This window comes from Delphinapterus leucas, chromosome 2 (assembly GCF_059928025.1).
Source record: "Delphinapterus leucas isolate spDelLeu-1000000601 "Yukka" chromosome 2, BTC_Dleu_Yukka2, whole genome shotgun sequence".
Classification (NCBI taxonomy): domain Eukaryota; kingdom Metazoa; phylum Chordata; class Mammalia; order Artiodactyla; family Monodontidae; genus Delphinapterus; species Delphinapterus leucas.
In genome coordinates this window covers 32,535,960-32,548,935 of record NC_143130.1, presented here as the reverse complement: position 1 = coordinate 32,548,935, position 12,976 = coordinate 32,535,960, and the positions used below count along the sequence as shown (strand labels likewise).

Sequence of the window (12,976 nt, the reverse complement as noted above, 5' to 3'; positions counted from 1 at the left end):
GTGAAAATCTGACTTCTGCAGCCAAGAAGTCAATCTGCAACCCTCTACCAAACAGTGACCCATAAAATAAAATAACCTAAGTGTCTGTAGCAGCAGGAGCAGACAGTGCAAACCAAAACTGGACCAGCATCTACTAATCTAGATAAGATATACAACCATTAACAGCTGGCAGGCCATATAGGAACTTTGAAAGAAGAGTCTACTCTTTTTTCAACCTACATTATGTGCTTAAAATGGAATTGTTTTCCCATGCTCCTTTGTAGGAAGTGAGCACTGGAACGTCCACACGTTTCCACAGTATGTTCTGATATTTTAATAAAACGATGAAGACTAATTTAAAGAATTCTCTCCACATGAATCCTGACTGAAGATAAAATATGAAAGCAATATGCTTAAATAACTCGGCATTAAAAGCTGTTTTAACTTTTCACTTTGAAAGTGGCTATGTTGGGGGATTTTAAGTTCTAAAATGTAAAGAGGCACAGATTTCTGATCCCTCCATTCTTTGGTTGCTATTAAGCAATACTGGAAAACAAGTTGATTCATCTAATTTAAGACAGTAAAACTACTCTACATAGTCACAAGACACAAAATTCCAAATGACCTTAAAGAGAGACCCAATCGACTCAGCATGGACAAAGCAAGTCAAAGATGACACAGCTAAAGTGGGGAGATGTGGGCTGAGGCTGGGTGGCCAAAGCAACAACCCTCTGACTCTTACTCTTGGGTGAGGCAGCCAAGCCTAGCAGAGTTTAGAGAGAGAGAAAAACAATAATGTGATTCCCATATGCAAACACACACCCCTTTCTCTGCCCAGACAATAAGAAACTCATTAAACCCTTTTTAAAAATCTGTAGGGACACAAGGAATTCACAGAGAACTAGGCTAAGCACACCTTGGTCTAAAGTGGTTTACCATCCCCTGGACAACAGGGACACATTCTAGGAGTGACTGATGGTGACAGGTGAGTGCAATCTAGCAGGTGAGTGTCCACGTCCACAAGCAGGCACTCCCACCAGGGACCACGCACTGTCCCAGATGTGCAGAAGCAAATGTGAGCCCATCCCAGGCTGATGGGGGAGGTGGAGGGCTCCTGGTGAGTTCAGACAGCTTCCCGCTTTGCCAACACAGGTAGGGTACTGACACTTAACACCAGTATAATACAGACATAGCAGAAGTGCTTGTCTGGAGAGAATGCATGAATGATACGGTGTTGTAAATAACACAACTGTGGTGCACAGCTACGGGGGCCTGTAAAGTGAGGGAGAAAAACCCATGTGAACATTGACAAAATCAAAGAACTTGGGCAAATATTTTCCAACGGGCACTTCATCCCTCCAAGCAATCTGTCCACACTGCACACCTTATCCACCAGTGTAGACCTAAGTACTGTTCGCCCAGCTGGGCACTGCACTGAGGTACCAGCAACACCCTCATCTTCTACAACCCTTCAGAACAGTGTCTGTTGAGCACAGAGTCCAGGAAACGGTCTCCTCCTATGGGACAGTTGAGCATTACAGAACCCTGCAGAACCCCAAATGTGAAACAGAAACATCTCCAGTCTGTGACATCTGAAAAGACACTTCACCCCAGGCCCCCACCTGTACCCCCTTCTTCGCCCTGAAAGTGTTAAAAAGGAAACCATACGGTCAACACCAGCTTCTCCCTGCTGATGAAAACTGGCACGAATGAATTTACTTTCTGGCTGCCAGCCCCACAAAACCGTTACACACACACACATACAAGTTCACCACTAAACTGCTCCAAATATAAATTCGAGACAAGCCGGCCTATCCCCACCCCACAGTGTATTAGTGGCCTTCCCAGGGTGAGCTGGGTGAATTCTAAATCTATATTAAACATTCAACATTTCGGAACTTAAGTGGGTTGTTTTTTTTTAAGACATAGCAAAATCCGATCTGAAACTTATGACAGCCGAGCACATGATCCCACCATTAAGAGCAAATAAGAAACCGTATATAACACTCCATGAAATCACTGTGGCAAATCTGTCACAAATTCTAAGTATGGGACGATGGGAACGCGCCACAGACCCTGGCCTGAGGGAGGAGGCTTTCCAATTTCACCCAACCTTCGCATCCCAGCGGACGGGAACAATAGTAGTACTATCCCGGTCCAGCCAGGATGCCTCGGACACCGGCGGTCAAACCTCAAGTCCAAAGACAAGTTTCGCATTAGAACGAGGCCCGCGGAGGCTCAGGCCGCGCAACGCGGAACCGCCCCCGGCCCGGCCGCGGTGGGCAGCGCTCGGACGCGCACCAAGGACACGGCCCCGTCCGCCAGGCCGCGCGCGAGGCCGCCCCGGCCCCGCGGCCCGTCCTGCGTCCCGGCTGCGCCCCGGGCCCCGCGGCCCCGTCCTGCGCCCCGGCTGCGCCCCGGGCCCCGCGGCCCCGTCCTGCGCCCCGGCTGCGCCCCCGGCCCCGCGGCCCCGTCCGGCTCCCCAGGGCCCCGGGGCCGGGGCCGCGGCCGACGACGCGGAGCCGCAGGGCGGGGGCCGCGCTCGCACCGCGCCGAGACCCCCGCCCGCCCGCCCGCGCCCCGGCCCCCGTGACAGCGCGGCCGGCTGAGCGCGGGGCCTGTTACCTTCCGACAGCTCCAGCTCCAGCTCGGCCAGCCGGGCCCGCACCTCCAGGGGCAGCGCCATGCCTTCCAGGCTGCGGTCCGCCATGCTCGCGACGCCCCCGCCCCAGCCGGCCTCCCTTTGTTCCAGGCCGCGGTCTCGCCGCTCCTCGCGCCCCGCGGACCCGCACCGAGCGGCGGCAGGCCGGGCGGCGGCGCAGCGCGCTCCTCCCCGGTGCCTCCTCCGCGCGGCCCCGGCACGAAGGCCTCGCGCCCGCGCCCGCGCCCCCGTCCCGCCCGGAGCGCGCCCACCGCCGCTCCACCGGGCGGCTCCGCGGCGCGCTCGTGACGGCGAAGAGCGCGCACGGGGCGGGGGCGGCGGGGGCACGCGCTCCGGGGCTGGGCCGGGCGGGGACGCGCACGGGGGACGGAGGGCGGGCCGGCGCAGCGCGCGCTCCCGGGGGCGCGGGGCTCGCACACCGGCCCGGCGGGGCCTCCCCCACCCCGGCACGGCCCTCGCCTACCCAGGCCTAAGGCAGAAAAATACCTGCTGGAGCCCCCGGCATCGGCGTTCCGGGCTTTGCGGGCTGATTTTTTTTTTTTTTTTTAATAAATACGTTGTGTGTTGGGGGCGGGAGGTGTAAAAGACAGCGTGGGCTGTGGAAAGAGGAGTAGGCTGGAAGTTCCTAATTCGCGTTGATGTAGGACATACCAGCCTGGCCCTGAGGCTACAATCAGTGCCTCTCCCTCGGCTCCGTCTCCCCACCGTGAAGGCGGCTAGAGGAGAGATGGGTCACCGAATCTCCACGTTCCCGGTCAGCCCGAGCACGCTCGCCCTGATACCCCGGCCCGTCCTCAGCCCGGGGCTCCGTGTCCTCAGCAGGTCTTCCCGCGCCCTCGCCCGAGGGCCCTACGGCTCGTCCTCCGCGCTTCTCTCTTCCGCCCCCACCGCACCGGTGTCACCTCTGGGGGCATCACCAAACCTGGGCCTCCAGTCCTGACCGTTTGGGGAGGCTAGCTCACCCCTCCGACTGTCCAACTGAATAACGTCACCCAGATGCCCCCAAACCCCGAACTCCACAAACCAGCCCCTCCTCCTGGCTTCTAATAACTTCCACCATTTTCTTAATGATCCAGGCTGGGAAGAGTCCCGGGAGTGTTTGTCTGTCTTCTTCCTCAGTCTTCACACACCCTCTGCTTCCCTGTCCCCTCAAGGCTCTCGCGTGTCATTTTCATTCCGGACCCACTCCTCCCAGTTCAGCCCCTATCGCAGACCTCCTGGTGGCCCCACCACCACCATCTGCTTGACCCTGTGGCAGGAAGGGCCGAAGGTGGCTCCGGAAACACAGTGGCATTTATTCCCCTTTCAAAAATAGGCAATTTAATACTTCCTGCATTGTCTACTGAATACAAGTCCACCCTCTTAATGGAGACTCCAGACCCTCCACCACTTGGCCCCTATCTGCAGTCACACCATGCGCCCCCCACAAGCTGGTTCCTGAAGACCTAGTGGCCTTCACCCTGAGTGCCCCCCTTCTCTGCCCACACGCTCCCACAGCGTCCCTAACATCAACTCCAGAAAAATCTCTCCTCCCCCTTACTGTGCTCCCGCTATCTTATCTACTTGTCTCTGCCCTTATATCCTTGGCCTTTATCTTTCTCATTAGTCTGAGTGACAGCTCTGGGGACAAGGGCCAAGCCTTCTTCCTCAGTGACCACTAGAGAGCTGTGGGCATTTCTTACATAGGTCTCACTGATCTAATACAGATCAATGATGAGCTTGAAACGGGCGAACCCCAAACACCTCTGCTTTATGGTCTTGGACGTAAAGCCAGTGGACGTGGGGGGCCACACAGGTATGGCTCCACCACAGTCTCTCCCCCTTTCAGGATAAACAGACCACTGAGGCAGAGAGCCCTCGAGAGGATCTGGGGCTACAGGTGAAGGCCTTAGAGAAATAAAATGCAGCAGAACCAGGATTCAAACCCCAGTCTCCAGAGCAAATCTCTGCACTTATTTCTTTACAGCAAAGTGGGCCTGTGCATTCCACACATCGAGGGTGTCAAGTCAGTCTAGGTCCAGATGGTATCAGAATAAAATTATGTATTCTGTTTTACTTCGTGGGTGGGTCTTGATCATCCATGTCTGATGCTGTAACTGAGGTTAGTTCCAAAGAAAACCACTATGTTACACTAAACACATCAAATATCAACTTGGATTCCAAGCAGATGCGTCTTCATTTGGGCAGGTCTCTGTATGACTACTAAGTACACTTGGGAGAGTGTTCATGGCATTTCCAATGTCCTGAGAGACATCTTTATCTGGAAGTCCTGCCACGTCTTCAAAACACGTTATGTCTGAGATCAAACTCCGCTTGCCTCCCACCCTTACTGTGTTCTTACTCGAGAGCAGCCCCCATTTCTCCTGGTTTCCGTGCTTTGAGTCATGCCCGTTGTCAAGCTTCAGTAACATCCACCCCACAGGCCCACTGCCACTGCCTAATTCAGGCCCTCAGAGTCCCTACCCTGTTTTTCCCCTTCTGATCTTCCTACTGTGGCTGCCATGGGTTAGGGTTACAGTCCCCTTGCTCTACAATCTACAATGGTTCTCTGCCTACAAACCAAAGAACTCCTTGATCTGACACTGAAGGCTTCACAGACACAAAGTTTCCTTCCCTACTTTCTATCCTGCGCTCCCTGCATGCACCTGTGGTCACCTGAGGAGTTCTCACTTGCCTGTGGGGCATCTCCCCTTCTTGTGTCTCTTTTGCTGACGTGTGCCTCTCCTCTTCCTATTCCCCCACCCAAGTCATGGCCACACGTCGGATTTCACCCATCCAAGTCCAGGGTCAAATGCCACTTCTTCCATGAAGTCTTCCTTCCTAATCTCCCACCTAGAACTACACACCTCTCTTCCCACCTGTTCTTCCTGGGGCTTGTATTTAACATGTGCATCTTACTGGGCAGCTAGTCCACCTGTGATTCCCCCACTGTGTTGAATGACGTATAAACAGCACACTGTTTCTCAAAGTACAGTCCAGCCTTGGAAAAGGGGCAAGACTATTTCCCTTCATCTCCTTCTGCTCCAGTCCTGGCCAATCTCAATGAAAGTGGCGCTTAGTGAAAGCCCAGTTATGCTTTGTGTGGTTCCATGTATAAAAACCTGGTTCAAGTGGATGTCAAGGTGGGCATAACAATACCCAACAGAAGTTTATTAGACTGAATTGAATACCTGCTAAGGGCTATTTGCTTGCAAAGCTCTCCGAAAGCCCTGAAATTCCATCCTCAGAGCTACACCTGTGAACTATGGTCACTTATCTTCAGAAAGCCACTGTGACATCTCATGACTGCTACTTGGGAAGAGTTAGGCATCATTAGCACTTATCAACACACTAGCATGGTTTAATTTGTGAAATAAGCCAGCTTTTACATAACAAATCCCAGAGGGTCTGAGACATGTACAAAAGCTGTAGGTGCCCAGGAGAGAAAAGCTGGAGAGGTAGCCAGCCCGAGGCCTTGGGACTGGAGGGACGCTGACACGGAACACGTGAGCTACCTCTGCTCCTCCACGGTTTTGAGTTCCACAGAGGGGCAGGGACGGAACAGTAATTAAGTAATTAACCCCGTGACAGCCAGCATTGGGGGGCCTCTGTCGCTGTCTTGACTGTCTGCTGTGGGGGATTTGTTACCCCTCTGCCAACCTGCAGTACCTCACCTCTATTTTGTTCTGTCTCACCGAATTCCAAGCGAATTCTGAATGAAAACTTCATTACTCACGTGTGTTGGGGCTCTGGACTTGAGAAAACCTGGTTGGGGTGGAAGAGGGTAGTAAAGGGGTCCTGATTAATCCGGTAACTCGCCGGCGATGCCCCGAAGCCTTGTTGCTGATGAGAGTTGATCCTCTCACTCCCAGTCAGATTCCTGCAGAATTTGTTCATGCGGTGCTCTCTCCTATGCACCCCAGTTCCGAGAAATTTTTACCTTTTCTCAAGTGACCAGGAAGAGCTGGTTGACAAATACTCTGTTCGGATTCTCTGAGCACATTGTAAATCCAGGGAGTGGGGGCTCACGCCCCTGTTACAACAGAACCTTCTTAAGCTGGAATTTCCCTACAGGACGATGCCTGGCAATTCATGTTTTAGTTCTGTTTAACTTCGGTCTTACCATATTATCAGGAATTCAGCTTGGGTGGAGTGTTAGGTTTAAAGAAAGAGCAAAAGTGAGCAATGTGACACAGAAAGTTTGGGTTTAATGAATTAGTACTTAGAAAGCAGCGTGAGCCCTTGAATGAAACTACTCTATGCATGAAAGAGATCGTTAACATTTTTGTGACTTTTTTTCACATCACTATAGAGTTAACTAAACAATGTGTATGTGACTGAATTCGCTGAACCACACGTGTGTTTGCGTTTCTGTTATGGCTACTGTCTTCCTCTAGAAGTAAGAGCTATCCACCCTATTCACCTAAGAACAAGTGTACCCACAAAAGAGGAGTAAGAAGTAATCCCACAGAGGGCGTCCCTGGTGGCGCAGTGCTTAAGAATCTGCCTGCCGATGCAGGGGACATGGGTTCGAGACCTGGTCCGGGAAGATCCCACATGCCGAGGAGCAACTAAGCCCATGCGCCACAACCACTGAGCCCGCGCTCTAGAGCCCGCGAGCCACAACTACTGAAGCCTACGGTCCTAGAGCCCACGCTCAGCAACAAGAGAAGCCACCGCAGTGAGAAGCCTGCACACCGCAACAAAGAGTAGCCCCTACTCGCCGCAACTAGAGGAAGCCCACATGCAGCAACAAAGACCCAACACAGCCAAAAATAAAATAAATAAATTTATATATATAAAAAGACAGAATCCCACAGCAAAATTAGTCTAATTCTCCAGACCATTACTGGAAGTGCTGAGAATTCAACTGTGAGTCAAAGGTGTCTTGATGGAAAAACAAGTGTGTGAAATTTATCTTGGACAAATAGTCTGAGTGTCTCCTTGTATATGTAATTACAAATCAATACACAATTATCGATAATGTAATTACTTCTGATCATTTTAGTGAATTCTAATCACTCATGCTAATGGTAATGTGAATAGTATAAAACAACAAATTAGCCAAAAATTACTCCTGTTTGGTCTTAGATTGCATCATATTTTGACAGTATATTTCCTTTGCCAATTATGATTGACTACACTCTGGCCTAATTAAGGTCATGTTAAAACTAATTGTCATCCCCAAAACTCGTATCAATTAATGGCTGAGACAAGTGACACATAGGTTTTTAAAAAACATTTTACCAAATATTCTAAGATATAAGACTTTATTGGATGTGAAAACATACGCTTTTGAAGTAGAAAAGAAGGGAGTGGTTGAGGACTAAAATTTTGCCATCAAAAGTCCACAAAGTGGAATAGCATCATAAAAGAAAGTTATAAAATTGACCTCATCCCTTCAAAATGGAAACATATATCAATACATAGAGAGAGAGAGTCAGGCACATTCCTGAAGGGCATCTGCTCTGCCAAGAAAAACTCCACCACGAGGTTCATAAGTGTAGTCTAAAAAATTTAATTGTGTAAACTGCAGAATCTTCTTGTGAAGTTAATTAAAAGCAGTGCTTTTCAGTCAGTCTGCATGAGCTCACACACACACTCAATGAAAGTAAATAAAAATAAAGATTGAGCCGTTGACACTGTCCACCACTGACCACAAACTGGTCTGAGAAGGTCCCAATGACTCCAGGGCCTCGGCATCCCAGCCGGCACCCTCCCCCGAATCAGAAGACAAACCTCATGCTTTGACTGTGGGACAGGGCAGAACAGGAGAGGATGGACCGGCACAGCACAGCCAGATCCCAGTTACCGGGAGGTTTTACCTTAGTCGGGACTGGGGCTTCAGCTCCTTGCAATGCTCACAGTTGTGTAAAGGGACCGGGTGATGCGGGGTGGGTTCCTAAGAAGCAGAGCCTGAGACGAGAGTTCAGGGCACATGCTTTATTGAGGGCATCCTCTTAAAAATGGAGCCTTTCAGAAGTGAGCACAATGGGGCAGGAGGGAAAGAGCAGGCCTCAGTGGCCCGGTCCACAGATGGATGGGGCAGGGGCACCACAGAACTGGTGGCCAGCCTTTGTACAGCTGTGTCACTCAGTCGCTGGTCCCCACTGGGGACCCACCAACAGTTTATCCCATCAGGAAAGTGAGTAGCTGTGATCCATTAGCACAAACACAGCCCCGAAGGGCTGGCGCACCCAGCCTGTAAAGGGCTCCAGGTCGGCACCGTGTCCCCTCCTGCACATCTGTGGGGCAGACATTTGGGTTACCACAGATTCAGCCATAGTGGCTACATCCACCCTGAAGCTGGTCTGGGAGGACAGATGATAGAAAGTCAGGAACCTGGAGAATCTTGGGGGGATAATTGGACTTGGGCAATTGAGTGTTTTGGGTTTATTCTGTATGTTAATATTCTTTGGGTTTTTTTTTTTTTAATAAGACAAAGAGTCATTCAAAATGACTGTATTTTCTTTGCATGGGGTCATGAAGGATTTCAGAGGATGCCCGTCATTCGTGGAAAGTTTTACAAAGTGACGGGCATGAAGCCCCTGCCGGGCGCCATGTACGATGCTGCTCGTACTTCCAGGAACTTACTGTCCGGCCGGCTCGGGGCCAAGTGAGACACAGGTGTGAACGGAGCAGGCGGGAGCTGTCTCCACAGGCCGTCCTGGTCTGGAACACCTGACAGAGTTTACGAAGTATCCCATATCTTCCAAAGATCTGATTCCCAAGCACCTTGCCCTGCTGTACCTCGAGTTCCCTCAGCCTTCAAAGCACAGGCAGGCCTCTCGCCGACAGCTGCACGTCCAGCTGCCCCAATTCCCTCCCCAGATGTTGTGCAGCTGGCATTTCCCCACCTCGTTGACCTCGGGCGTCGGCGTGGGAAGACCCCAGGTGGAGGGGGACGGGACCCTGGGGTGTCACGCACTCTGGACAGGTTCCTGAGATCTGTCTCCTTCGAGTATCTCTCGGCCCGCCACCCTGGCCCCAGATGGGAGCCCCTCAGAGCCCCCAGTTCTCGACGCGTGAACAGGGAAAGCCTCACCACTCAGCTCTCACACAATAGCAGCATGGAGGCCTCAGCCCTCTTGAGAATCTAAGTTCTAGACCAAATGTTTGCCCCCAGCCACCTCCAAACACCCAGGCTGGCAGGGGCAGGGGCTGGAGTGGCTCTCTCACCCACCTGACTTCCCAAACCTCTGGTCCCTCGTAGCATCCTCTCTATGCAAGCAGGCATCCTCCCCAAGGGCTCCACAAATTCTTGCAGTGGTTTCAGACCTTGGGAAGAAGAGGATGTGGGTGCAAGTCACAGTAGAACAAAGAAGAATTTAATGAGTGCCACATGGGCAGTGTGTTTCTGAAGAAGGTAAAGAATGAGGAATTTAATTTAGAAAAATTCATTAAATCTTCAGGTGAAGCTTTGATCTCTAACTGTGGAAGCTGTGTCCAACAAGAGCTGCTCTGCTCTCATTCAGATGCAACACGGTCTTTTCTCTCTGACCCCGATTCCCCACAAAACTAGAGGAAAATCCTCTTAAGCACAAGAAAGATTGAAGATGGAAAGAGAAAGATAATGAGCAGAGGAAGAGTACGAGAAAGAGACGGAGGCTGCAAGCAAGGAAAGAGGAAGGTGCACACACAGACAAGTTAATGTTTCAAGGAACATACATTCAAGGAAGAAGAACTGTGTTAAAACAGGAAAGAGGACTCATGGAACAAAATGCAAATACAGGCAAATGAAAACTGATAATTTTTAAGATATAATAAACCAGATACAAATTTTAAAAATAGGGAAGCAAAATGGTACTTTGAAATGTTGTTGTGGAAATTAGACCTTGGATTCCTAGGGCTGCTGTAACAACATGGCACCAACTGGGAGGCTTTAAGCCAGAGAAACATGCTGTCTCAACATTTGGAGGCTGTAAGTCTGAAATCAGGGTGTCGGCTGGGGACACACCCATCCTTGCCTCTTCCTGGTGCCTGGCGGTTCTTGGCTTGTCCTGCATCACTGCAGGCTCTGATTCCGTTGTCACACTGGCCTCTGTACATCATCTTCCGTCTGTGTCTGTCTCCAAATTTCCCACTTAATAAGGACACCAGTCACTAGATCAGGGCCACCCTCGTGACCTCACCTTCACTTGGTTGACTCTGCAAAGAACTTATTTCCAAATGAAGCCACGTTCTGAGGAACTGGGGGCCAGGACGTCAACATACCTTCTTTTGAGGGACACAACTCAACTGAACATAATAGCTGTTGATACGGGAAAAAAAACAATCTAGATAAAAACTTACCAAGAAATCGAACATCAAGAAATTACAAAGGACTAAGTACTGAAGAGAAAATTATGAAACGAACAGATCGGAATCATGAACTGGGATTGAAGCAGCAGAAGAAATCATTAGTCGCACGGATATATATACAACTTCAAATATTTTTTGGATAACAAAAAATACTAAACTAAAACAAAAGCAATAAAAGATGATTATGAAAGAGATTAGCTTTATGTCTCGCACAAGAGAAATGGGTAGCACTCAGTAATTGACTCAGTTGACTGATAAGCTACTTTTCTTTGTCACCTAAAATAGTTTCATTTTAATATCAGCATGTCTTAAATCACATTAGTAGATGAACACCTGTTCTGATAGGGCCTCTGATTCTATAATCTTTTAGGAGACCAAATATTCACTTTTATTATAATAACACTGTTGCTGGTGAATGTGTCTTACACCTGCCGGCAAACGGGCTCCCCAGTACTGGGCCCTGGAAATGTCCTCCTATAGCCGCCTGGGGCTGGCAGGCTCCTCCTGCAGGCAGAGTCCGCCCTTGCTGACCAGCATGCAATGTGTGTCCTCCACACAGAGCTCACCCACAAGAGGAACAGAAGCCAGCATCCGGGCTGTGCTGTGTCTTCTTCGTTCTCACCAGTCAGGTAAGATACTTCGCTCTCTGGCGCAGTGTGTGCATGCATGTGTGCACATGGGTGTCCACCTGTGTGTGTTTCTGTTTATAAATACAGGAAGCCTAGGAATGTTACACGAACAGAGCCACGCCACGTGGAGGAAACACAAGATTTGTGGAGAGGTCTTCCCTGCAAAAAAGTTAAAAATGGAATTGATAGATTAATTGCTGTGATTGATCTTGCATAAAATTTTAGTGAGAGGGCTTCCCTGGTGGCGCAGTGGTTGAGAGTCCGCCTGCCGATGCAGGGGACGCGGGTTCGTGACCCGGTCGGGGAAGATCCCACATGCCGCGGAGCCGCTGGGCCCGTGAGCCATGGCCGCTGAGCCTGTGCGTCCGGAGCCTGTGCTCCGCAACGGGAGAGGCCACAACAGTGAGAGGCCCGCGTACAAAAAAATTTTAGTGAGAGACTATTGTAAGGGATAGGGAAAACTACCAATGATTACTCCAAAAAGCTAATCTGATAGAGGCAGTTATTTTTAGGAAAAACAAAAAGAAAGGATCCAGGTTCACAATACGCCGTAAGGATGAATTGTGGGCAATATCTGCTTATAATAGAATGTTAGGGTGGTTGGACTTGATCCATCATTTTGCAATTAGTTTTCTGTCTTTCATTCCTTTGTTCCTCCTTTCCTGATTTATTTCGGATTAACCAAATATTTTCTTAGTATTCCGTTTGAACTCCTTCACAGACACTTTCCTGTACATCTTTTCATTGTTTTGTGTATTGTTGCCATATACACACATGACATATACATATACTACAAATGCCACAAAGCAGTGGGACAATATTTGCTTTGCCAGTTATATGTCTTTTTTTTTTTTTTTCGGTACGCGGGCCTCTCACTGTTGTGGCCTCTCCCGTTGCGGAGCACAGGCTCCGGACGCACAGGCTCAGCGGCCATGGCTCACAGGCCCAGCCACTCCGCGGGATGTGGGATCTTCCCGGACCGGGGCACAAACCCGTGTACCCTGCATCGGCAGGCGGACTCTCAACCACTGCGCCACCAGGGAAGCCCCTATATGTCTTCTTAAGAGAAGAAAATTAAAAGGTGTGTAGTCTTTTCCATTCACCAGTTTTGATGCTCTTTATTCTTGCAGATCTGAATTTCTATCTAGGGTCATGAAGAACTTCCTTTAGAATTCCTATAGTGTGATAATGCTGGCAACAAATTATCTTCACTGCATCTTCCATTTTGAATGATGTTCGAAAACCTGCTGGAGTTAGAATCTTGGGTTGACGGCTTTTTTCTTTTGGCATTTCACAATCTTGTTCTATCGTCTTCTGGCCTCCACTGCTTCCGATGAGAAATCAGCCATAGTTCCTATCATCACTCACTTGTATATAATTGTCATTTTCCTCTGGCTGCTTTCAAGATCTTCATCTTTGGTTTCAA

The 12,976-nt window shown here is 49.9% G+C and overlaps 1 protein-coding gene across 4 annotated transcripts in view; it reads right to left on the bottom strand.

Moving 5' to 3' along the window:
- Positions 1–2,889, bottom strand: part of DIP2C (DIP2 acetate--CoA ligase C (putative)) — a 363,448-nt gene extending 360,559 nt beyond the window's left edge. For 3 of the 4 annotated variants that reach the window (XR_016391944.1, XM_022554535.3, XM_022554536.2), the window contains exon 1: positions 2,605–2,888. Coding sequence is in view for 3 of the 4 variants with exons in the window: in XM_022554535.3 (XP_022410243.1) it covers positions 2,605–2,689 (85 nt within the window). In the remaining variant the exon portion in view is untranslated. Of the gene's footprint in view, positions 1–2,604 lie in introns of all 4 variants that reach the window. The other variant, XM_089906635.1, reaches the window with a different exon arrangement.
- Positions 2,890–12,976: the final 10,087 nt, after the last annotated feature.